The sequence below is a fragment of the Sinohyriopsis cumingii genome, chromosome 17, assembly GCF_028554795.1.
Source record: "Sinohyriopsis cumingii isolate HCF-2022 chromosome 17, ASM2855479v2, whole genome shotgun sequence".
In the NCBI taxonomy this organism is placed as follows: Eukaryota; Metazoa; Mollusca; class Bivalvia; order Unionida; family Unionidae; genus Sinohyriopsis; species Sinohyriopsis cumingii.
Genome location: NC_142977.1, coordinates 35,644,231 through 35,671,351, shown reverse-complemented (window position 1 = coordinate 35,671,351; position 27,121 = coordinate 35,644,231). Strand labels below are relative to the sequence as shown.

The 27,121-nt window shown below is 34.5% G+C and overlaps 1 protein-coding gene across 1 annotated transcript in view; it reads left to right on the top strand.

Annotated features, from left to right (window-relative positions):
• LOC149778420 (transforming growth factor beta receptor type 3-like) overlaps nt 1-27,121 on the top strand; it is a 159,829-nt gene that overhangs the window by 29,882 nt on the left and 102,826 nt on the right. Inside the window, exons 3-4 of the mRNA XM_089939243.1 lie at nt 14,368-14,589; nt 24,995-25,098. Of these exons, the coding sequence (XP_089795369.1) occupies nt 14,368-14,589; nt 24,995-25,098 (326 nt within the window). The remainder of the gene's footprint in view (nt 1-14,367; nt 14,590-24,994; nt 25,099-27,121) is intronic.

Genomic DNA, 27,121 nt, shown 5'->3' with positions numbered 1-27,121 from the left:
TATACAAGTGAGATCAAAAAGGTCCATATTATTAGATACCTATATTAAAACAAAGCATTTGTCTACTAAATTGCTTAATGCTATTCAGAATAGTTGTCATCCAAGCCATTTTTGAGATGTTCTACTTGCCTTGAACTCGTGTGTTTACTGCTATGGGCGGCTTGCTTTTCTTCCTTGCTGACTACATGTATTGGTATTTCACTATCAACAGAGCAACTATGAAAGGTGTACATGCCTGACATCAATTTCAAGAACAACACAAGCCCAAAACACCTAGTTCACATATATATCCATATCTATAAATAGTAAACAATAATAGCTGAAAAAGTCACACCATATCCTTAAGAAATTTGCCAGGGGCCAATTTACAAAACTGGACCCTGCCACCTAAACTGGATATTGTCAAGTTTTTTAACCAAGCTCTAATTGCTCACAAAATTCTTTGAATTCTTGAGGACTGTGGACTTTCTATTACCTGGGCAGCTGTAAAATACCATACCAAGCAGTAAATAATGAAAATATTATGTTTTATACCCAAGCTCAGATGCAGGCGGTCGTGGGTTCAATCCCTGGACGAGTCATACCAAAGACTTACAAAAATGGTACTAACAGCTACCTCGCTGTGTGTTCAGCATTAAGAGGTTAGTGTTAGGACTGGTCAGCCAGGTGTCAGGATAATGTGACTGGGTGGGACATCATGCTACATATCTGCAGCACGATGACCCAGTGCTAGACATCACTATAAATTGCCACATTGCAGATATCGTAGTGATATGACAGAGAGAAACAAATCACATATAACCAAGCTAATTGCTCACAAAATTCCTCGAATTCTTGAGAACCGTGTACTTTGTATTACATGGGCAGCTGTCGAGTACCTTATCAAGCAGGATTAGATAGGATATTTTTTTTAATGGTTTAGCGTACTGCTCATGACAATCAAATCATTAGGGATGTATTGAGTAATGATAATACCCATTCCAGTGCAGATGTCAAAAGGGCTGTTTTTCAGTCTTTTGTAAGCAATGCCTCTATATGAAAGGAGTCACGTGTGATGAAGAATTTTGTCCGTCCACAAACAAGATACCACCAACTAATTAGATATGTGAATAAGTTGAAACATACTGAATTCTGCCAACAGTCTCCCTCACAACAAATGATGCACTTGAATTTTATACCAGCTGTTTAGATTGGTTCTAATTTTCTTTTATTACTGATTTTTCATTTATGAGAATTATACATTGAAATAACCTGTGGGTTATAAAATATGAGTCAACAAGATGCAATAATATAAAAAACACTATATTGTTTATTGTCAGCATGATGGTAAAGACAGAAAACATGCAGAAGGGCTGCTGTTTTGCTTTCATTTGATCAGTTTGCACATGCAATTAACATGTCCATGGCAAAGGAAACAAACCATCTTGATGGCTTCTGTTGTGCTAGGTTATTAGTTTGTGCATGACCAGCTACATGTATCTTCAAAACGTATCTGAACATACGTGTATCTACGATGACCTTTAGTGACCATTTGTGAAAGAAAAAAATAATAAAAGATAATACAATTTAAAGTAAAGAGTGCAGTCACACGATTCACATTTTTTTAATTTATGAATTCGTGCACTAGGAAAGTGGTGATGCACAGGAACTCCAAGTTGCACATCTGACTATTGATTCTGTGCAGTATACAACTTTAGTCATCCACTTACCCTTAAAATGCTTGTAAAAATGGTAGAAATATTGTAGCACTTGTTGTGTCATGTGTTTTTTTTATAACTGTTTATATATCAGGTTTCGAATGGTTGTCAAACTAAATTTGATTGGCACATTGGCCACGTAACAAGCATTGTATCAAAGTTTGAACTTTGCATCAGGGAAGTCTTACAAATGTTTCTTTACAATATGGGCTATGTAGAAAACCCAAACTGACCGATTCTCAGCATTGTTCATTTTTAGATAACAATTTAACTCAGCAAATACTGGCTGATCATAGTAATGAACGAATTTTATTTTTAAGTTTAGTACATACACAATTTTTTTTTGTCTTTCTTAAAAGTACAAAAGGTAACGTGTATTATCATTTTGGGGAAGAGATCATGTATCGTGTATGAATTCTAATACAAGACGATTGTGGCATGTCTCCTGCAATTTCACATACATGTAGTTTTCTAATACACAATAAAGTTGTTTCTTCTTTAAAGTGTAAAACATAATGTGTACCGAGTTTATTTAGAGATCACGCTGGGCTTTGCCAATGTCGCAAATTCCCATTTATTTTATTTCTGGCGATAAAATGTGGCATTTTTTTTATTGCAACATTTTTGGCTGCCTAAACTTGTATACATAACCTTGGGTTTGGAGTGAAGAAATTCAGAGGCACCATGACAGTAAGGTGCAGACTTGATATAAAATATACTGGAATTTATATATTGTTAGATAAACAAATTCTTGGCTCATATTAACAAACCATCTTAATAACATTATTCTATCATTATCCTCTTATTCTGACTTCTAGTTCATAGATGTTAAAAACATTAAAATAAAAAACGTAAAAAAACGCATTTTTTTCTCAATAAATAAAAAAAAAAACGTTCCAGTACTTTTTAGGCAATACAAAAATCAACATTTTACTTATTTACACGCTACATACCAATTTTAAAGTTTACGTAAAGTATCGTAGGCTAGCATCATAGATTCATTATTGATCGATATTTGTTATCTAGAGTATGACAGAGGACCACCTGTATGGCCAATGATAAAAAAATGGAAGTACCAAATATAAAAAACACAAAAAAAAATAAAAAAAACATACAAGAACGTGTTTTTTCGAGGTAAAATAAAAAACAAAAAAAACATTTTTATCATCTATGTTCTAGTCTGAGTACTGTATGTTGTAAGATCACTATCTCATAATGGATCTTTCAGACAAAATAGCGTCGGACTATCAGCCTCTCGTTAATATTACTGTATTTATTTGTATGTGGATAGTAAGTCAGTTATGGCTTACATTTTTTTACTTAGCTTATGAAGACGGTGACTTGTACAAGTGAAATTTGACCAAAATTTGTATTTAATTCAGAGACGGTGCTTACATTAATAAAGTGTTATGAGTCTATGCTCTTAAAATAAGTAACAAAAAAAGAGTGAATGACAACAAGCTTTGTAAAATTTAACAAATAACTTATTTCCCTAAAATACCAAGTGAAAATAAGAAGAAAAAAAATAACTTATGGTATTGGAAATTAAATCCCAAAATAATCCAAGAATTATAGACAAAAGTCCTAATAATATAAAGTCCTGAATAAAACTCAGTACAAGTTCCGATGGGATCCAAAACTGAAGGCAATGAGGGGTCTGTTATAGTTTATGAAGTGCTGATGTGTCAGCAGTCTTTGATTGAATCACAGTAATATAATTCCAGGTTTGAATATATTATAAATTCCATTGAATGTCTTTACCCAAGAATTGTATCAGAGAACTTTTGTATTTCTAGAGAAAATAATCACTTGAACGCAGTGATTTGAAGAAATAAAATTCAGCCCAAACTGGTCACAACATAATACAACTTGAAGGTGCCAGATGTTAAAGCATGCATGACCAAGTCCTCACAATTACAAGGTTATATAGTTTTCTACTTGACCTCAGGTCACAATTAACAAAAACATTACCTAATGGAAAATAACCTCCTAGAATGATCTAATGAGCCTTGTTTATTTACAACAAAATAACCTGTAAAATTCACTTTGGAAATCCCCAAAACCTGACCCAAATAAACATATTTACGCCTTTTTTACCTGAATAATAATCCTGATATTAAGCTCATACACATAAAGAATAATTTAGGTATGTATTAGTTGTTGACATGAAATATATAAAAAATCTTTTTTAAAAGTCAATCAGTTCAAGCACAGTTCAAGTCCAATATAACAATGTTGCATTACAATAGCATGTAATTAAAATAATAAAAAAACAAAAAAAACCTAACAAACAAACAATTAAATATACATAACAAAAGTTGTTCCCAAAAATAATTTCCAGCCTCAATATTTTGTTGCCAACTGTCAAGAAATGTTGCCATTGTCATAATACAGTACTACCCATTTATCTGAAAGCCTTGTGACCAAGGTAATATTGGGGGCCGCAAGTGGTCTAAAGCACTTGCCATTTCGGATCACTGCCATCTTACCTCTGTCTGTGTGGGTTCAAGTCTCGGGTTCGGCCAATGTGGGTATGTGAGGAAGCTTGCTAGTAGCTTCTCGTGGGATGGTGGTTCTTTCCAGGGTTTTCCCGGGTTCTTCCTCCACCATTTATACTGGCCGCCATATATAGCCTATCTTGTGCTGACAAATGGTGTTAAACCTTACAACAACAAGGTAATATTGTTGACTTTGGCCGATATTGAAAAAATGTTGAAGGAGTGGGGGCTAAATTGATTTATAACTGATTATTCTGATTTATTTAGAGGTAAATGTTTGAAAGGAAACAAAACTAATTTATGTTCATTGTTTTCTCCTCATACCAGCATAATGCAGATCAGCCAGGTGAAGTTGGAATTTTTATTCTGTACATTGAAATGACTTTAGATGCCAATTTACAGGAAAATACAGTAGTCAAACATGTAATACATGTGGTTATTTGGTGCATGATCATCTTTTCTGACTTAGATGTTTTGAAAATCTCTATAGAGACCTCTTTGATTTTAAAAAATGCATGTTTTATATGCTAAATGGTTCTTTAATTCCATTCAGTATTGGTCATATGTGAACCTTGAAAAAATTAATTTCATCCTGGAAAAACCCCGGAAATGACCTGGAAATTTATCTTTAAAATGCATGGGAACTATGCACCCAGATTGGAACTTCTTTGCTGTATTTTCTGATGTCAGCACTAAAGTATTTTTTAACTTTTTTCTTTTGATTTTCATTCATACTATAAAAGCTAAGAATATTTTTAAAAAACAAAATGAGGGTGTATGATATAAATACAAAACTACATTTGTGTTTCTGTTCTTTGTCGAGGAAGGAACTGATTTGATATGAATCACTACCTGATTCATGTTTATTCAGAAAGTTTAAAAATGTACAGTATTACACTGGTCAACAGTGAAATCATTACTGACTTGAAAAGGCCCTAATCTGTAGTATTTTGGTGTGCCGAACACGAATATAACCGTGAAAAATTTGTATTGGCTCTCGTTTTGAAGATATTCATATACCTCATTTTCTATGTTTCACTGTGTAAATTTCTCCAGTAGGACTGCAGCAACATCCGGAATAATGATGTAACATTGCATAATACCATCATGCTCACATCATCCACAGTTGATTGCATCATTTTCTGATGCAATGCAATACTAATGCCATGCGGCTGCTGAAGTAAGTTGACGTCAGCAGTGTACTATACATGTGTAGGCCTATTATACTAATGCCAGGCGGCTGCTGAAGCTGACGTAAGCAGTGTACTATATAAAGCCCAATCAGATAGGTTCAGCATTTAAAATATTTTAGACGTTGTGCGAGACAGTTCAAGCTACTGTTACATAAAACTTATTATTTTATCCATTTACGTACAATAAAGAACAGTAATGCCTCGAAAGTGTGTTAATACCGCGGACAATTTTTGCTATATTTGTGGGGAAGTGACATTTGCCAACCAGAAGAAAAGTATCAATTCTCAAGTGAAGAAGGCATATCATCTTTACTTCGGATGCAAGGTTGGTGACCAAGACAAGCCTTGGGCTCCGCATATATGCTGTGCTACATGTACAACACAGCTTTCACAGTGGTTGAATTGCAAAAGGTCATCAATGCCGTTTGCAGTCCCAATGGTGTGGAGAGAGCCAAGCAACCACCTAAATGACTGTTACTTCTGCTTGGTTTCTCCTCTTTCCGGCGGAATAACGAAGCGAAAGAAGTCGAGAATAGTCTACCCAAACATTCCGTCTGCATTGAGACCAGTTCCACATGGTGAGGGACTTCCTATTCCAGAACCTCCAGCAGAATATTCTCTTGATTCATCTGACGAAGACAAAGGTGAGTCGACCTGTTCTTCTCCTGGTCCATCAGCATGCAGTGATCCAGATTTTCACTGTGGTGCATCATCAACCCCACACAGAATAACACAGGAAGAACTAAATGACCTGATTCGTGATTTGGACTTATCAAAGAACAAGGCAGAATTGCTAGGATCAAGACTCCAACAATGGAATCTTCTAGAAGAAGATGTCACAATTACTGCATATCGAAAGCGCCACCAGCAATTGGAGCCTTTCTTCAGAAAGGAAAGTAATCTGATATTCTGTTCCGATATTGAGGGCCTCATGAATGCTTTAAAAATCACTCATGACCCACAAGAATGGAGACTATTTGTGGACTCTTCGAAACTGAGTCTCAAGGCTGTGCTTTTGCACAATGGAAACATTCTTCCATCTATTCCAGTAGCGTATGCTGTCCACATGAAAGAGACATACGATAACTTAAGGCAGCTACTGAATTCCATTGAGTATAACAAGTACAGCTGGCACCTCTGTGGTGATTTGAAGGTAGTTGCCCTTTTAATGGGACTGCAGCAAGGATATACAAAATACATGTGTTTCTTATGCGAGTGGGATAGCCGAGCAAGGGAAATGCACTACATGAGGAAGGAATGGACTCACAGGCAGAATGTAGCTATTGGAGAGAAGAATATCCAACACCCAGCTCTGGTTGAGGCTCAGAAAATCTTGCTACCACCCCTTCACATCAAACTAGGTTTGATGAAGAACTTCGTGAAAGCCATTGACCGGACTTTGCCAGCATTCCGATACCTGCATGAAAAATTCCCTCGACTCAGCGAAGCAAAGATTAAAGAGGGAGTTTTTGTGGGTCCTCAGATTCGAGAGCTTTTCAAAGATGACCGGTTCAACAACTTGCTGGAAGGTGACGCGAAACAAGCATGGAATGCTTTTCGCCTAGTTTCTACAAACTTCCTCGGAAATGTTAGGGCAGAAAACTATAAGGAACTAGTAGAAGACAAGTTGATGAAGTATAAGAAACTTGGCTGCAATATGTCTCTAAAGATTCACCTCCTTCATTCCCATTTGGATTTCTTTCCTAGCAACTGTGGTATTGTTAGTGATGAACACGGCGAACGTTTTCATCAAGATATCGCAACAATGGAACAAAGATACCAGGGAAAATGGTCCACTACAATGCTGGCTGACTACTGCTGGACACTCCTCAGAGATGCTCCCGAACAGCTGTACAAGAGACAGGCGAAGAAATCTAAGATGTAGTCAATGACTTGATTTTTTATAGGTAGGCTATTACAGTTGACCTTTTACTATTGGAATGCATTTCGTTATGTAAACATTAATTTCTTGCAGATTACAAAAAAACTAGAGCCAATTTTGCAATTTGACTGTCATATTCGTGTTCAGCACATAAAAATTGATAAGAATTGACTAATTTTATTTCAGTAACATGACTTTTGTAAAAATTTGTTGTCCAGTGTTATTATCACAGGCATTCTTATCATGGATTTATTAATATATTGACTTTTCCAGGATTATATATTTTTAATTCGTAGAATCCGACTACAGCATGGTTTGCCACAATTTCCCTGGTATGTAAGATAACTATGCCTACTGTCCAAGACGGCAGTTATTTTTTGGGACAAGGAAATCGACTGTGGCATAGTTTGACTAAAATGTAAACAATTGATTCAAAGTATATAATGCTGGGAAGGTGAATATTTGTTGCAGAAATAAATAAATCCATGACATGAGCATATGTGATCACTGTCACCATCCGAAACCCAGTCATGAGCCAAATAATTTAGTACCACTATTATGCTCAACCCACTTTAGATTTTCCAACAGTTAATTTGTATGGAGTAATATTGCAGAAGAAATGGTTACCAGCATTGCTGCCAGACCAAAATCCCCCTCTTCCCATGCCATTATCATGTATCAGACAATTACCTGGTCTCCTGTCAGAAAATTAACGACAAATCTGCCAGTTATAAATAAAAGGAAATGCCGAAACAACCAGCTGTCCAAAATCCGAGGTGGAATGAATACCGTGCAGAAAGTTATGAAATTGTGTTTTGGTAAGCTGAAACACAAAACTAAAATGTATCAGTGATGATCAGTTATATACTGTGTGCTGGTTATGCAACTTCTTTAATTAAAGATGTGTGGCATTTCATACAATTTACATCACATTGCTGGATCGCTTATATCTCTGAAAACGTTAACTCTTAAGTGAGTGGTTCAAAATTAATAAAATAGCACTTGATGTCTTTTTTTAATGCGATTTGGAAGAATGAGATTAGGTAGACATGATGAATAAAGCAAAAATCTGCATCTGGTATTTTTGGGAATAAACAAGGATATATAATTTGCACTGTGTAAGTACAGTGTACTGGTCTGTAGACTATATTACAGCACTGGTGCCCAATAAACTTTAAGCACCCCGTGAATTTGTGCAGTTTTTATTTACCTTTATTATATTGCATTTTGGAATAAAATCAGAAATCAGAAAATATGCACATGCAAAACAATAACAAAAATACAATAGTAGTAGTTTATACCAGTTTATTGGCATAGTAAATGAACGAGAGCTGGTCACTGCTGTGTGCAGTATGGCGATCTTGCCATTTTATGTAGACATTATTTTTATGTCTGTTAAGTGTTGGGACCCCGAAAATGCTATAGTTTTTAAATGCACATAAATCTTGTGACACAAACAAAACTATTATTTTTTCATTTTTCAAGACTTAGTCATTATGGAACTCGTTTGGATTACTGTTATTTTATTACAATACAATAATATTTTATGACAATATTGACACTGATCATTGTTACCTAGATGCTTTCTCTTCTGTTGTCAATACTGAATTCATAAAAACAAATAGCATTAGTACTTGTGTGCAGGATTGTTGGGGGGGGGGGAGATATTTTTTTGGCAATCAACAGTTTATAAGAATAACATTTATTTTAGGACAGAATGTTTACTTGGTAATGCTCACCCCCAGGCAGATTGTACCTTTGCAGGACAAGTTGGAAAGTGCTTTTTACATCTGAGGAAGAATAAAGTTTGCTTGTATCTGAAGGTCATATCTCCTCACTGTATTGAGTACTCCCAAAGCAGTTACAGGGCAGTGTTGTGTATTATCTTGTTATTAGCTCTCAAAAGAGGCTCAGTAAATATATAGGGGATCAAGTTACGGGTTATTTTTGGAATCATGACCTGGAACTGATCTGTTTGTGCAGGAGTTAGTACCTGTGGGAAAATGAGACGTTTACATGATAACCCCCAGGTTTTAAGGTACTGTTACTGACAGCTAGGTAAATTCCAGGTTTTAAGGTACTGTTACTGACAGCTAGGTAAATTCCACAGGCTTTATGTTGAAGTTTAATTGCATTTTTTTATCTGGTATTATTGAGACATTTGAAAAGAGTTCAGAATAGTGTATTTGTCAACAACTGTTGTGTGAATACTGAGATGTAAAATATTTATAACTGCTAGTATTGCACTAGATTCATTGGTAGATAATATAATTATATATTTCAAAATGAGATAGTGAAATATATAGGTGAGAGAAAAATGATATTGCCACTGTGTATATTTTTGGAACTACTTTTTCCTTATTTAGGACAAGTACATGTATATGCCCTTGTTATTCAGAAACCTGTATTTCCATATTTATTTCATTTTTCTTCTGCTGTTCCTTCTCAAAGCCCTCCAAATCATGATGTACAGGTCTTAAAATGTGTCAGACCTTGAACTTGTAGTGTATGCTTATGCAGTATGTAAAGTGCCATCAAGAAGTGTCTAAACAGCAAAAAGTGGACTTAGGTATTAACTTTCTTACGATTAGCATTTTATATGAATCAAGGACACTGTTAGTGACTGAACTTGCATGACCTGTTGTCATGTCTTGAATGCAGTATTATATACTTGTAAAACTGCGAAAAAAGGTATTCATTTTTAAGAAAGAAAAACTCCTGATTAAATATAAATATATATATATATATATATATATATATATATATATATATATATATATATATATATATATATATATATATATATATATATATATATATAAATCTAAGTAGCAATTTTAACTTTAAACTTGTAGAAAAATGGATGATTAGTGAATGTTGATTGTAAGCCGAAATTGGGTAACAATCAAAAACTGAATACAGCATCTGCTTTTGAACTAGACTGCAAGGTTACCAAGGCCATGCGAAAGTTCATATTTTGAATGAGGGAATAAATTAGGTCTACCCCAACCCATAACAGTATCAATCCATGCATGAAATAAAATATTATCATTCTCATTCAGATATTTCTTTAACAAAAATACACATGTTGATGCATGACGTGTCTATGCTGAGTTTGTAAAGCATCAAAAATAATTTAGGAATTTCTTTTTATCAATGTTGTAATGCAGTTGTTAATCACATTGGCACAGAATAGAGTAAATCCATGCAAATCAACTGTGCTTGCTTTAAAAAAAATATCTGATAGAAAAGAAAATCTGTTTTCGAGTACATGTATGCTGATGCAGCTCATGGCAATACCATGTTTTATTTCCACTTGTAATATATTTGTGTGTATCTACTCAACGTATAGATTTATAAATAGATTGAAGAATAATTACAATCAGATCAAGAAACGTTTGATTCAGTCAATTAGAGCACTAATGTTGAAGAAATTACTTGGAGCTCATGAACTGTATCAATGTGACTCACCGTAAACATTTCTGAAGTTCATGCAGAATTGGGTTTGCAGCAGTTATAGATAGATAAATGAATACAAAATCATGGTAAAACAAAGATTTAAGTTCATATGAAATCTTTAATTTATTAATATTTTCAAGCAAATGGTGACTGATTTGTGATACGCTATCACCAAATGTAGTCATAAAGTGATTTGTGATACGCTGTCACCAAATTCAATCATGATAAATTGATTTGTGATATGCTGTCACCAAATTTAGTCATGATAAATTGATTTGTGACATGCTGTCACCAAATGTAGTCATGATAAATTGATTTGTGACATGCTGTCACCAAATTTAGTCATGATAAATACATGTACCGATGTAAAATTATCTACTTTAACATTGCTTTATGGAATTTTTCATTTTGGATCTGGCATCAATCCAATTGTAGCTATTAATTACTATTTTCTTTATAAATTACCAATTACTCTTGAATATTTTTCTACAAATAAATTGCTGAATTTAATTTTCTGCACGTTTCTTCTGTAAAATAAATTTAATCCATGACATCCTTTATTTAAAAAAAACTACAAAAAATATAAATGGGCCCCTGGTGGCTGAATGGTCAAAGGCATGTCCCTTTACAGATCACCTGCATATCTTACCTCCATATGTGTGAGTTCATGTTTTGGCTCGACCAGCTCGGGTATATGAGAAATCTTGCCATTTGCTTCCCGTGGGGCAATGACTCTTTCCTGGTTCTTTCTCCACCAAATATTCAGACTGCCATGTATAATGCAGCAAACCAAACCACAAGTCACAATAGTGGATGTCACCTACTTAAGGCAATATTCTGCACACATGAGCACAAGCCGCAAAATATTGAATCACTAGTTACGTTTTTAGGGCATTGAATCACCTCAGAGAATTTTGATCATCATTGATAATGTTGGTGATCACTAGTACCAACCAGTGGTGTAGACCCTGATTTATTAGTGCATCAGGGGTCATGCTACCAGGTGAAGTGGGTGACTAAGTTGACAAACAAATGTGAATGTTGCCTTGTTCGGTTAGGAAAGTGAAAACAATTTTGCCCTGTGTTTTTTTAGAGGAATATTGAATGACTGTCCTTTATGAAATGCTCCCTCGCCTTGGCCAGGTTAGTTCAGGTGTTTTGTTACAGCTGTAAGTGAAATGTAGGCTTTAAACGATTCAAATATTTGGTGTTTATATCAATTATGTCAACAAACAAACTCTTGCAACATTCACAGGCATGTGTTTTGATGGCAGATTGACCATTAACCATTTCCTGAGTAAGTTAGCAACTATTACTTCCTGATTTCCGCAAGTTATCCTTTGATGATAAAAACATATAAACTTGTGTTCCGAAACTTGAACTTATGTAAATATCTGATTGGTATTTTAAGAATAGAATCGGTACATTAATATTTTAACTGCCGTGTGTACATTATTTTCTTCACAAAAATCAGTTTGGAACCATTAGCGAACCTGTCGAGGTGAAATAATGGCCAACATCGCTGTGTCTGGGAAGTATCACTTTATTAGATTGTCTCTTTTTGTTGGGCAGATACATTCAGGAAAATATACAGTTCATAGAAAGCCGAGTCTAAATATTATTGAAGATTTAGTTTTAATGCTAATATGTAGGCCTGAAACATACAGGACAATGCTATGTTGTGGATTCAAGAGATGCTCTAATGTCAAGGTTGTATTTGGAGTTCACTCATTTTTGTGAAAATATGAAAAGAAGAAAAACAGCAAAGCAAATACTGTTTAACCAATACTTAACTTTACTCCAAGTACGTAGACAAATAATAAAACCTTATATTTGCAGTTCTATCAATGGACTATTTTAACAAAGCTATAAAGTGAGTGGTTACATTAAGAAAACCCTTCTTTATAAAAATAGAAGCACTTGCGTGTTGACTGGGTCGATTCGTGTGAAAAAAGGGTTTAGTTCATTTGTATATTGACTTTAATTCTTCATTGTATTATCTATGAATAGTGACAGTAACGTTTTATCAACAAAAGAGAAATTAGGATGAGCAGTATGATCTGAAAGATGTGTGCATTTGGTCTTGTACATGGTACAGGGGTTGTTTCAAACAATTTAAGAAATTTTTTGAACTGCCATTTTATAATGAAGATTTAAAAAGTAATGAAAAATTCTTGATTAAGGGTATTTGATGAAACATTTGCTATAAACTTGCAATTACAGTACTGTAATCTAGTTACTCATTTAAAATTCATTGCAATGAATAACTTGTGTTCCCTTTTTAAGTCATAGTGCCAAAATACAGTGCATCATATGTGTTTAAAATAGAACTCAGAAAAGTGTCTTTTTAAATAATAGTATTGCTTAAAACCAGTGTTAAAGGCAAATATGCATACTGGGAAATAGAGGGCATAATTCAAATAGGAGATTGGATATATATTGTGTGACTTGCTTTGTTCAGCTCTCATTTCTCCCTGTTCTGTCCAAAACGAGAAGTGATTTCTCCCTAAAATTCAAGTCTAGCTTGTGCATTATGTGTTGATAGGTCTAGGTTTTATCCCCATACTATGTCTGTACTAGGAGCCATGCTGGCTCAGAGGTTTGAGTGCTAGTTTCAAAACTAAGAGAGTGAAGGTTTGAATCATTCCTTCCGATCACCTGGGGTTTGTTAGTGTGATTTATCTTTGGGCACAGTTCAATATTTCAATAGTCATAGCACTGAAAAACAAACCTGTGTTTCTGTGTTGTAAAACAGCAACCAAACCAAATCCATCTGTTCATAACTGAATTTTCAAAACCACTGGATGGAGATGCACCAAACTTGGCACATAGGCTGCCCATCTGATGACCATCTGTGGTATAGTTCAAGTCCCTACCTTAGAGTCCCAGGTAGGAGTCAGAAATAAAATATACTGTAGTGTTTGGAATAGTTTGTCTTAGATGAATTGTCAGAATAGCATTGAAACCTGATCTTTCCATTTACCAGTGTACAAATAGCCTGTGGATCTTGCCCCTACCAATCATGGTACCAGTGTACAAATAGCCAGTGAATCTTGGTCCTACCAATCATGGTACCAGTGTACAAATATCCTGTGAATCTTGGCCCTACCAATCATGATACCAGTGTACAAATAGCCTGTGAATCTTGGTCCTACCAATCATGGTACCAGTGTACAAATAGCCTGTGAATCTTGCCTCTACCAATCATGATACCATTGTACAAATAGCCTGTGAATCTTGGCCCTACCAATCATGATACCAGTATACAAATAGCCTGTGAATCCTGCTCATACCAATCACAGTGGTGGTGTAATTATAGCAAATTATCTTTTGCAGTGGCTTAGTTTTACATTGACATGTTTTTTTTATTATTATAAAAATCTCCCTCAGTGAGCCAGCTTTAGAAAGACTCATTTATGTGAATAATAATCAAAATTAGCTTCATACTTATTCATTTTGTGCAACAACTATAACTTCCAAAATAATAATTGTATTTAGTCCCAAAAAATGTTAGATTGAAAATTCCATTGACAGGGTGCATATACAAATGTTTGGGCATGTTAGAACACTCCTTGTTATGTTGTGCTGATTCAAAATTAAATTCTAAAAATGTATCTTGATTTTCCTTCTCTTTACAGGTCATACTTACACAGCTTGCCAGATTGCATCTCCCTTTTCATCACCTTTCATCATCGCATACCAGGAGCAGATTGCCAAGGGGAAGGGATGTACAACAAACAGTGCTGTTCCTGGAAGCCAGCAAGAAGTCCATGCCATCTACATAAATAGCAACAGCTCAGGGTCATCCAGGCAAGGTCACACCGAGGTCGAACTGGTGCTGACAAACCAAACACCCCAAGGTAACTACATCGTTCGAATAGATTTAGTAAAATCAAGTGCACAAATGCTAACCATTTCAGTTTTGGAAGAATCATTCTTATCTTTAAAAGCAGATTATGCCATCATGATTGTCTCAGCCAGATTATTTTTTTCCAGTCAAATAAAATTCTGTATAGGTGAACCACAGCTTAAAAGCACTGAAATGCTTGTAATGTCTGATCATATGTGCCAACCTTTATGCTTTTGGTGTAATCATTATACGTTTCTCACCAAATTACATTTTACTCTTGCCTGTATATGGATTACACTCTTTTGGTACATTAAAAAATATAAATAAAGCAGTAAAAAGTTGTTTTTGTTATTTTTATTATCAGGCCTAGATTTGAATATAAGTAAACAACTTTTTATTAACTGGTTGCAAACGTTTGAGCTTAAATTTGATAAATATTTTAAAAACCGACCTCAGAGATTCATATTTTGACTTAAACATGAAGAGAACAACACATTGAAATTGTTGTGCATATAATTGGTGTCCTCGTTTTGTAAAAATTACAAGTGGATATAGGCACAAACACGCATAATGATGCATAATATTTCATTTTACCAGTGTGTTGCACGTTGAAATATGTTATATTGAAATCTCATTTGTGGTTATTGCTTGTTCTGCTCCAGGTTAACTCATTCGACCCCAGCACTGTTTTCAGTATCTCTGCTGCTATGCCTCAGAAGCACAAAGCTGCGTCTAACTGCTTGTGCCCCAGAGTTTTTACCTGTTTGAAAACATCGTGCACATGCATTCACTCTTACCTTAATTTCTCTTTTTATATCCAATTAAAATCCACTTATTTAAAATGAATTTGCCTACACAGTGATGTACTTTTTCCCTATTTGTCCAAGCCTTTCACAACTTATTTATACAGTATTTACAAAATTATGTGCAACATTTATCCGCAAGAACTCTATCATCATCGCTGTCAGCATCCTCATCTTCGGACAATTCAATCTCAGAAACGTCTATGTCTGAATCTAAATCTCACAAAATATCCAACTGCCGAACATAACTTTCCTCAGCTTGCTCAATATTTTCAAGATCAAACCCGAGAAACTCCACTTTTTTGTTCTCATCAAAAACCACTCTTCCATCCGCCATCATTTACGATTTTTCATGAACAGAACACGTGTAGTTAAACCGCTGTCAAACAGTAGCCCTTTGGTTCTGAACAATTCAAATTTCCACAAATGAAAGTAAAATTATTTCTGATTGGTTTAATAGTTGTTTAGTTCTTGGAATAAACCATTTCTAACCAATCAGAGACATATCTAACACACATTCATCACACCTGGAGACGGGATCGGCCATTGAATGCAGTAAACAATTCACGACTACAGGCGGGATCGGCCAATGAATACAGAGACCAGATCACTCCTACAGACAGGATCGGGGCCAAATGAGTTAAACAATAACCACCAATCAGAAATCAGTGTAGCTTATTCTCTGCTTGACAAACAGGAAGTATTGGCAAAGCAAAAGGGAGTCTTCGCGGGGAAAGTCATTAGATATGTCAAATACTTAAGCGGAGATGTTGTCAGGTGTGCCATTGTGATAATCATGTGTGTGGAGAACAGTGAAATGCGAAAACTCCTGCAAATTCGTTGCAAGTCCCACATAGGAAAACATACTCAGAAAAGTATAAAAAATTTTATTTGACCATTCTTGTCGAGACATGGTTTTCGGGTAGCAACCGTTCCACGTCTTGGTTCTTCAAGCATTACATGGATGGTTGTAAAACCAAATTTGATTAGAACAACATGCCCAGGAATAAAAATTATGGCATAGTTTTTACCAGTCATGAAGAAAGTTTTACAAATGCGTGTTTGAAATATAGGCTTCCTAGAAACCCAAAATGTCCGATTCCTGTCGTGGTTCGTTATGATTTCGTTTGGCAAATAGTTGCTGATGGTAGTCATGATGACAGTAATTTTTAAAGTCATGAAGTAGATCAGATTATTGGAGCTGGGAAAGTGTTAATGTAGATATAGGTTTTGAGCCTGAAATGGTGTTAAATATAAGTCAGATAGACAACATGACCCTTTCAGTGGTGTTTTGAAATTAAATGTAGAAAGGGCAGAAAATGGAGCCTAATTAAAATAAAGGGAATTTAAAAGTATATTGCACATTTGATTTTGTTAAGTAATCAGATTTGCCCTGTGAATCATATGCTACAAAGCCATTTACATGTTTACATATAAAGGTTAAGATAAATTGATTAAAATAAGGGTTACCAAATGCATTTAAAATGTAAAAATACTTTTTTTAATACCTCTGTCTGCACAAGTATTGATGGACTAAATATTCGTATTCAGCATTATGGAACAGATAAGAAATTTGGCATAGTAGTCAGTGATTTAACAAAGGAAGTTTAACGTATTTCCTGTAATTTTTCATACATGAAAAAATAATTATTAATTTCAGTGTACGAAAAATTCTATATAAAATAAATAATTATCATTTTGTCATACTGACCATGTACGAAAAATAAAACTATCGTACCCGAAAAAGTTCTGCGGAACACTATTTGACAACCTAATGTTACAAACGTACAAAGTAAACATATAATTTCTGTCTCATTCTGCTCTCAACTCAAGAATCTAATTACAATAAAAATAAAAGTACTCAAAAAGAGTTTTGTTGTTAGTGACCGAGAGAGAGAGAGAGAGAGGATAATGTCTCAGTGTGCAAGCTCGTCTGCATTTAGAGCATACTTCTGTTGTTTAATGTTGGCAAAATGATTAAGATGGTTTGAACATGTATTAGTTATGGGTATTATTTATTTGTAAATTTTATGCAAAAACACAAGTCCACATTGTCAAGAAATTAAGTGCAACTTGTATTCTTACAGCAACAATAACCTCATCAAATTGCAATAAAAAAAAAAAAGAACTTGAAATCACCTGTTAGTTAATGCGCGAGCATGTGTGTGTGTGTGTGAGAGAGCGAGAGATGAAACAAAATTTTGTCAGTGTACAAGACCGTATTTATTCAGGGCAGTTTTTATTTGTAGCTTTCACAAAGAGAAAAAAGACTATTTTCATTTACCTGATAATTGTGATAATCCTCATGTATTACGACCCTCCTATATTCCATTATCAATTAACACCTCTAAATCAAGTATTCATTCTTGCTTTAATTATGATATACATTGTCACAACAACCACATGGCTATGCAGTGTTATTTACATGGTAATTAAACATGTTTAGCGCTTCAGTTATTCCAGTTGAAACCAGGTAGAGGGCAAGAATCAACAGAAGAGGTCAAATCAGCGAGACTGCTTGTAGGGAAATGAGGCTATCTTTAGGGAAATGAAAATCTGTCACTATGAAGCCATTATCCGTACAGCAGATGTTGTAAGGACAAGTGACCATAGGCATTACTTGTTATTTGAACTCGCCAATAAAGATAACAATAGAGGGGTATATCGAAGAATAGATATGCAATAAAATGTTAATTATATCCAAGTCAAAACAGTACAAGCACTTAAAAGATAGTATATATATATATATGAATCGATTTAACTGAGTCTGTGACTTTCAAAATTTATGATAGAAAATGACAAGGTTTTTATATTTTATTTTTGTATGACTATAATGAAACAATAAGACTAGTTGAACAATGGTGTGTGGTCTTCACTTTAGCATGTACTGAGATGTAATTTTGTTTAATGAGAAAACATCAAAAGGCTTCTGAACTCCTTTTAAAATGCCTGTGGTGTTTTGTTATGGTGATGGACTTGATAAGGAGAACCAGTTAATGATGATGTTTAAAGATATGTTCTGTGAAGGCCTTTGTCCATTTGTTAATAAACACCCGGTAGATATCGTAATGACAATAAGATTATGAATCAGTCATTGTATTTTCTCACCAGCAACTATTAATTTTTGTAAAAAAAAACACAAAATGGCAATACATTATTTTCGAACTTTTTTGCAAACATAAATCTTCTTAGCAATTTTATGTCTGATTATTTTGATAATTTAATGGATTTTTAAAAAATTACAAGGTGATATGTATGAAAAAAATATGATACATTTAAATAATTATTTTTGTAATAACTGGAATGTGTACAGAAAATTGAAGGATATGAAAAAATTCATGAAATACGGTTTAGTAATGAAAAATCGAATTTTGGAGCAGTTGTACCCGAAAGATAATGATCTAACAGTCACAAAGATTATTTTCCTAACATATTCAAGCTAACAAAGCTAGTTATGTATTTGCCCCTTCAGAAAGAAGCACAGAACTATATTCATACACAGATAAGGAATAGAGTATGCTCAGAATTAATTGACAAATTAATGCTTATACAACTAGAGGTGACATCTGTTAAAGATGTTGATTTCAATAGAGCTATTTGAAAGTGGATCAGGAAGAGATATTGAAGTTTAGATAAATATTGAATTATGACCATTTCTTCCTCCCCTTCTTTTTTCTTAGATAAAGGCGGAGGTCTCCTTTAAGATAAAATGCTGTCATCATCATCTCTCCTTAAATTGTACATGGGAAACAAATTTGGAATTTCTCTATTTTATGCAGAGTTTTTTATCCAGTGAATAAAGCTACGTTAAAAAATCCAAATCACACACACACACACACACACTAACAAATGCAAGTACCTGTGGCTGCAGCTGTCTTTTGCATCTGCAGGAAATAAAATGTGATTGATATTTTTGATATTCAGCCTTATTCCCAAGCCTGGATTTGTTCTTTATGAGATTTTCATTGCATGAGGAAATTGCATTATTTCTTCTGTTTTGAAGATAACATCGTAATGTCTTCCAAGTGTAACCGAGACACAAAATTAGTAATAATGTTTCAAATCATTCGTGTTGTACAAAACAATGGGAGTTAAATGGAGCCACCACTGATGGCCTGAAATGTTGGATAAAACTCACTACAACCAACAAACAGCCAGTCTGTTTGAAAGTATTGTTGATATCTTCTCATCAGTTGAGAATTGCATATAAATATGTAGTCTGCATACTGGAAATACAACCAAGAATGTCAACATGCACCACCTACCGTCCAAGTTCATATGTGTATCAATATGTATCATATCTCAGGCTGATATTGTGAATCATATTGTGTATCCTTTCACCGCAACTTACCAGCACTGTACATTGTAACGAATTTTAACAGATTGGAGTAACTAGATTACAGTATTGTAATTGCAAGTTAGTAAATATACTCAGTTAACTACCCTTAAGCAAGAATTTTTTTGTGTGAAGTTCACTATAAAATGGCAGTTGAAACATCTGTAAACTTGTTAGGACCTACATAATTGCATCTGTATGCTTAATCTTGAATAATATAATATTTAGACTCTGCTTTCTCAGTTTAATATTTTGCTTAATATATTTGCCCAAGTGTTCACAGAAACAGACAATTTAACAAAGTAGTACTTCCCAGAAACAGCGATGTCAACCTTCATTTTCCCCTAACAGTTCACTTATGGTTTCAGTCTGATTTTATGAAGAAAATAATGCACACGTGGCAATTCAAATCTTCAGGTCACCGTTTCTGTTCGTAAAACACAAATTGTTATTTACATACTTTTTTTAATCATCAAATGATAACCTGCAGAACTTGGCCAGAGATATTATATATAACACATATCTGCTATAGCTTACGCTCGAAGTGGTTAATGGTCAATCATCTATCAAAACACATGCCTGTGAATGTTCAAGAGCTTGTTTGTCGGCTCAATTGAAATGAACACCAGCTATTAATGGCTTGATGCCTCTATTTCACCTTGAGCTAAAACAAAACACCAGTGTGTGATTTGTGAGTGTGATTTTGATTTTTAACGTCGCTTTAACAATTTTTCAGTCATGTTGCTACGATGTCTGCAATGTGGCAGTTTATAGTGATGTCTAGCACTGGGGCATCATGCTGCAGACATGTAGCATGATGTCCCACCCAGTCACATTATCCTGACACCAGGCCGACCAGTTCTAACACTAAGCTCTTAATGCTGAACGCCAAGCAAGGCAGCTGTTAGTACTATTTTTGTAAGTCTCTGGTATGACTTGGCCGGGGATCGAACCCACGACCTCCCGCATCCGAGGCGGATGTTCTAACCACTAGGCCACCAGAGCGGTCAAAACACCAGTGATGCAACTATGGTTGGCTCATGACAGGAAAGCATCTTGAACAACCACATCTGGATGTGACAGTTTGTACAAACCCAAATACCTGTGTCTGAGGAACCAATCAGTTAAAGGACTTCGACATTGTCGGTGACCATTAAAGGCCCAGATGACACAGGTCTCACTTCAATCCTTTGGAGACAAAATCTAAAATCAGAGCCATTCATTACTGGAGTGACCGTTATCAGAATGAGATGGAGATCGCCATGTCTGACATCTCCGCGGTAGTGACATATGTCCTCAAACAAGGCAGTACCAATCTGTAAAAGATACACTCATTATTTGTCATTGAGGATTATACAGTTATCCTGTATGTAAAGGATTCCTGCCTAAGAAGGGCATAATGCTTATTGCCATTTGTTTTGCATATGAAAAGTGTCTTGCTTTCATAACTTTCTCAGATGTTATTTGCACACTAGTTCACATGTGTACTTGAAACTTGCATAGTGAACTTTCTTAGAATGAATACAGATTGTATTAATAAGAAAATATTGATTTAGAAGTTTGCATTTGTCTTCTAGATTGCAACAGAAAATGTTTGTGTGCATGCTTGCAGTAAACTAAACTTGGTGATGTTGTGCTTTGTCCAAAATGTCCTCAGTACTATTTGCTTCTCAAATAAGTTTTAATGAATATGTCTGAGACTTGAATATAAATAACTTCACTGGATACATAACTGATTATAATATGCTCATTTTGTTCTCTTTTAACTTTAAATTGTCAGAATTTTTTACTATTTTTTTATACTGATGGCTTCATACTGCACGGTACGTGTCCTAAAATGGTAAACTTATTAGGAACTACTTTGTAAACAAACGTACACTCATGTAGTAGATGCTTTAAGTTTTGGTTGAATAAATTCGTTTGTGAATGAACAAAACAAGACGTTTCTTTTCTCCATTTGAATGTAAAGATGATAAAGTTAACAATGTGGACAATTATACTGATTCATAAAGGAAACTTTCAAACAAGCATATGAATGAATGTGATATTCACAGTGTCAAAAACAAACGTGAGAGACACTAATTGAAAATACCATTCTGGTCATTGACACAGTTATTTAGGAGAAATATTTATAACTTCTCACAAATAGAATGGTTCAAACTATGACCAGTGCTCCCTAGGGACCATAAAAATAGCATAGAAGAGCACATTAAGGCCAAGGACAATTGCATCACTATCAGAGACGTACCATTTTACAAGTCAGTCAAAACATTCAGTTTGAGAAAAAAAACGCAGCTGAAGGTTTTGGTAGGAAACTAAGAGCCTCAGAGCCAATAATGCGAGATGATGAAAAATTATTACTTTGACTGGTTCAATGGCTTTGCAGTTTTCCCCATTTAACTGTTTTGATACAGTGTTAGGCTAGTGATAGAAGACGTACACTGTATGATACAGGTAATAGCTGGGGTCCTTCCAACAGCAAGCATGCATGTGACCGGGCATAATCATAAATTTTCTTTAGCTGGTAATAAGAATGGCAATAAATACACTTACATTTATGCAGCATGAATTTCCTCCAAATATACTTTCTTAGTTCTGCAAATCCAAATGACATTGCCTGTGTCATGGAAAACCTGATACATACTGAAATTGTCCTACCTTAAATATTCTCAGCATGTTTTTTATGTTTTCTAATTTCATGGTGTTTGTGTTGGTAATCATATTATTATGTATGTTTATTTTTATCTTAAAGGTGTTGTCTGATGTTGTAAAGCGCTTAGAGCTTCTAAAGATTAGGTGCTATACAAAGTCCTCATTATTATTATTATTATTGCCTACATTTCCAACTGAAATCTTATTCTCCTTACTGTACTGAATTGACCCAATAAATCCAGTCCATCTTAAATAGAAAAGCAGAATTGAATTGGATCAACAGAAGAATAAAATCTGTCCAGCCCAGACCAACTAGAAAAGTTTGTTCAGTGTGCATCCATTCAAAATATGACTCAAAATTTCAGTTTGAAGTAGACAAAATGATAATTTTTTAAAAACTATTGTCGAGCACGCAACAAATTTCAAAGGTTGCTATGAAGTGCTACATGTGCGATAATATTGTTTTGAGGGGTCCTGAGTGGCCGAGTGGTCTAAAGCACTTTCCATTAAGGATCACTGCCATCTCACCTCTGTCTGCAGCAGTTTGAGTCTCAAATTCAGCCAATGTGGGTATGTGAGAAGGCTTGCCAGTAGCTTCTTGTGGGTTGGTGGTTCTTTCCAGGGTTTTCCCAGGTTCTTCCTCCACCATTAATATTGGCTGCCATGTATAGCCTATCATGTGCTGAAAAATGGCGTTAAACCCCACAAGAACAACAACAACATTTTTTATGTGAGTTGATAAATCTTGGGTTATGTATTTATTACTTTGTTTCTTGTGGTTTATTCCTTTATTTTCAAACCTTTTGTCGGAAAATTAAATGAGTATATAATTAATAGGTTACTGCATTTGTTTGGAAAATATGAGTTCGTTTTTTTTGACTAATACTGCACTCCCAAGATTAAGCAGTATTACTCAGAAAAATACTCATTCATATTTTCCCCATACAAATGCAGTAACCTGCTAATATTTATATTTGTTATACACAATACTCTCCTGTTGAATAATCTGTTATGTATATCTATATTATGTGTATCATCATTCATGATTATAGTTAGTATGGTTTATTTCATTAAGAATATTTTAAATACTGGTTTTCTAAATCATTGGGTTTGTACTGTTATAAATAATTCTTGTGCATGGATCCATTTTTAAAGTTCCATGGTTGAATCCTGATAATGACGTGAGTTGAATGGAGATCGTGGATATTTTAGTTAGCTATTGTAATCCACGTGATCCTGTTTATGATTTAGATTATTACTTAGAGACGCTATCAAATGTATATTCATATTCTGTATAATAGAATTATTATATAGATTTAGGTGTTCTTAGTAGTACCACCAGTCTTGGAAGTTATTTAGTTATATTGAGAGTAATTCATTTAAGTTAATCATTCATTGGAATTATTAGTCTTGAAATATTTCATGGGAATAATAGCAGTTATGAAAATACTGTGAATTCATTCAAAGACATTTGGATTTAAAGCTCTATTGCAAATGCTGTGAATTCATTTAACCCTTTACCTCATGCAAGTGCCTTTCAACACCTCTACTCCATTCGCATGGAAGCGCCTTTTGATGTCTCTACTCCATTCGCATGGAAGCGCCTTTTGACGTCTGCTGTAAACATCAGCCATTTTAAGCCAGTTTTCATAGCGCCACCTTCGGGGAAAACCCCCTATTAAATACTACATTCATTTCTGCGAATGACAATTATGTCAGATCACGTGGTCACTGTTTATGCTCTGGTCGATATCTGCTATTTAAAGTAACTGGTTCGTAATCTCCACTCCCCAAAATGGAGGTCACGGATATCATTCAGTACTTACAAAGTTTTCATGATTAGAATCACAATTATGAAAGATTCAATAACTTAGGTAAAGGCTCTGATATTGATGTAGGCAGCAATTAGTTTTTATAAATTATCAAATTCAGATGACTTAGTGATGTAGACGCGGACAAAAAAACTTGTAAATTTCGAGTATGAGAAATGGCAGCTACAGTTGGTCATGCGGTCTCATTGACTTGACGGTGAACGAGCTCTCTCAAGATTTTAAAGCACATCAAAAATTCTTCCATGAAAAATAATTACACAGCTATAACAATCGGACTTTACTCTTAAATTTTTCCACATAATAGATGTATACCAAAAATGTAAAATGGTTAAAATTGCTGCGGATGGAGTCTAATAGGTAACAGGTGTTCTATTTATAGCGCGCTGCACTGGGTAACTTTGCTGTATGAGGTAAAGGGTTAAAGACATTTCTTGATTATATCATAGTGATTCTTCTGTACTGTTGATACATTATTAAAGTATTGACCATTATTTGGAATACATTTGGATCTCATTCAGATTACTTGATACTTTTAGAATTAATGAAATATTTGGGACTTTAAGATTTCATTCACCATACTGTAAGTTATATTTAATTCTTTCACTTTGTGTTTTAAAGAAAAAATTAATATTTTCAGTTTTACAAAACTTTTTGGTTTTTTGCTCTTTCTTGTCGTTTATTTAAGACCATAGTATTGTAAGAAATCATTCTTCTCAGCTGAATAAAAGAAAACTTGTAAAATGTGCAGGTTGCAATCAGTGACAGTTATTATGGTTTTTTGATTGTTTTTAGGACTGAATCATCCTCTTATTGTGGTTTTGAACTCACCCGAGTTGATACGATGGAGAATCAGACTGGAGGTCCCAGCTGCCAACCCCAGTCAACATACTTTTGTGGTAGGTATTGAGCTTGCTGAAAAGTGTTTTATACTTTGAAGCCCCTTCACTAGTTACAGGAAACTGACAGTCGCACTGTTGTATAAGACAACTACTTCTGGAAGAGGTCCAGGAACCTGCAGTGGACAAGTAGTGCCTTGCAAAAAATACACCACATTTAATATGTCCTGGGACCCAAAGAAATAATGTTTGTATTACTGTATATGTTGCAGTTTGATATCCAAATACAGTGTGTATCCTGGTATGTATTGTTGACCTTGAAATAATCTGTAGGGCAGGAAATGTTCAGCAGATGTGAGGTTTTGACCTTGAGGGCATGTTCACTGACTAACCAGACAGGGATAATAGGAGGTGTAAAATATCAATTTATCAAATTATCTTTGAATTGTTTAGTCTTCTATCAGATAAATGCCCTAAAGTAAAATTCAAAGGTTACTATGCCTGGTTTATAGCTTGTTTATTTGTTGAACAATCAGTAAAGACGCCACTGATCAGGCTTACTTCTAAGGTGACTAGGTGTATTTATTTCCACATTCTTTCTTTGTCGAACAAAACTAGGGTTTTGTCAGTAGATAAGCTTGTTGACTCGTTGTTTCCCAGTTGTGTATCTTCATATATCTATATAGACCTTTCCCTCGATTACTTGAGTTGTGTATCTTCATATATCTATATAGACCTTTCCCTCGATTACTTGAGTTGTGTATCTTCATATATCTATATAGACCTTTCCCTCGATTACTTGAGTTGTGTATCTTCATATATCTATATAGACCTCTCCCTCGATTACTTGAGTTGTGTATCTTCATATATCTATATAGACCTTTCCCTCGATTACTTGAATTGTGTATCTTCATATATCTATATAGATCTCTCCCTCGATTACTTGAGTTCGGATAATGCACAAGCCTGCTTATAACATGGGGTCAGGTGTGGATCCCATTTTTTTCTTCAAGAAAATACCACAGAAATGGCCCCAAAATGTTTAGAAAACCATAATGAAAACTGGTAAATGAAACTTTGATATATCACTCATTTTATTGTCAGAAATGGAGGTTACTACCTAGAAATCCCATACAAAATCATGTAATTTGCAACTTTTAAAAAGAAGTATAGTTTGTTAAGTTTCTATCCCAAAACAAATTCTCAGTACACTGTAAATAACAATATATGACAATAGTTTGATCCATAAAAATATCAGTTATATCAGAGGTGGGCAAACATTCCAGTGCAAGTACCGCATACACAAATTTACACCTTGTCGTGGGCCACATGGTTCATTAAGTAAAATAATTAATATTTGAAATAGCAAAAACAAAATGTTATTGTAAATAACATCATAATTAATTTTCAGTTGTTAATATGTTGTTAAGATTTGAAAACTTAAACTTCGAAAGAAGCACATTATTTGATAAACAGAGTAACATAAACAGAGTCAGTGCGAATGGTGACTTTTTCCTAGGCTGCATGAAAACCCTTGGCAGGCCGCATAAAAGCCCTTGGCGGGCCGCATGCGGCCTGCAGGCCGTAGTTTGCCCACCCCTGAGTTATATGTACTGTTTGCAGCACTTCAAGAAATAAAAGCCAATTAAATACATTTTGTAAAGCTATGTTCATGTTTTAATTCTTTCTTTTATTTGGTTACAGTATAATAATGATAAATGTTACATGACCACCTGTATTCACATGTGAAAAGTTTAAATCTACAGCTATGCCCTCGAGCATTTCTGAGACCTAATTGAGTGCTGGCTGTGTTTTGATCTTTGATTTGTGTTTGTTAATTGTTACAGTCAGTTAAATATAAACCTGCTTTGTGTTCTCATGTTGATCATGTCATTGTATCAAATCATAAAAAGGAAGTGGAATGATAATAATAAAAGTTCAAATCCAACATGCAAGAGCTAACCATCATGATCATGTATCAGATCAACTCATTTCAATTGACAAGTTAAACAGTTATAAATATGATCAGATAGGTAACATAAAGTATCTAACATTAATTGGTGGTTTATTTCACAGATTCACA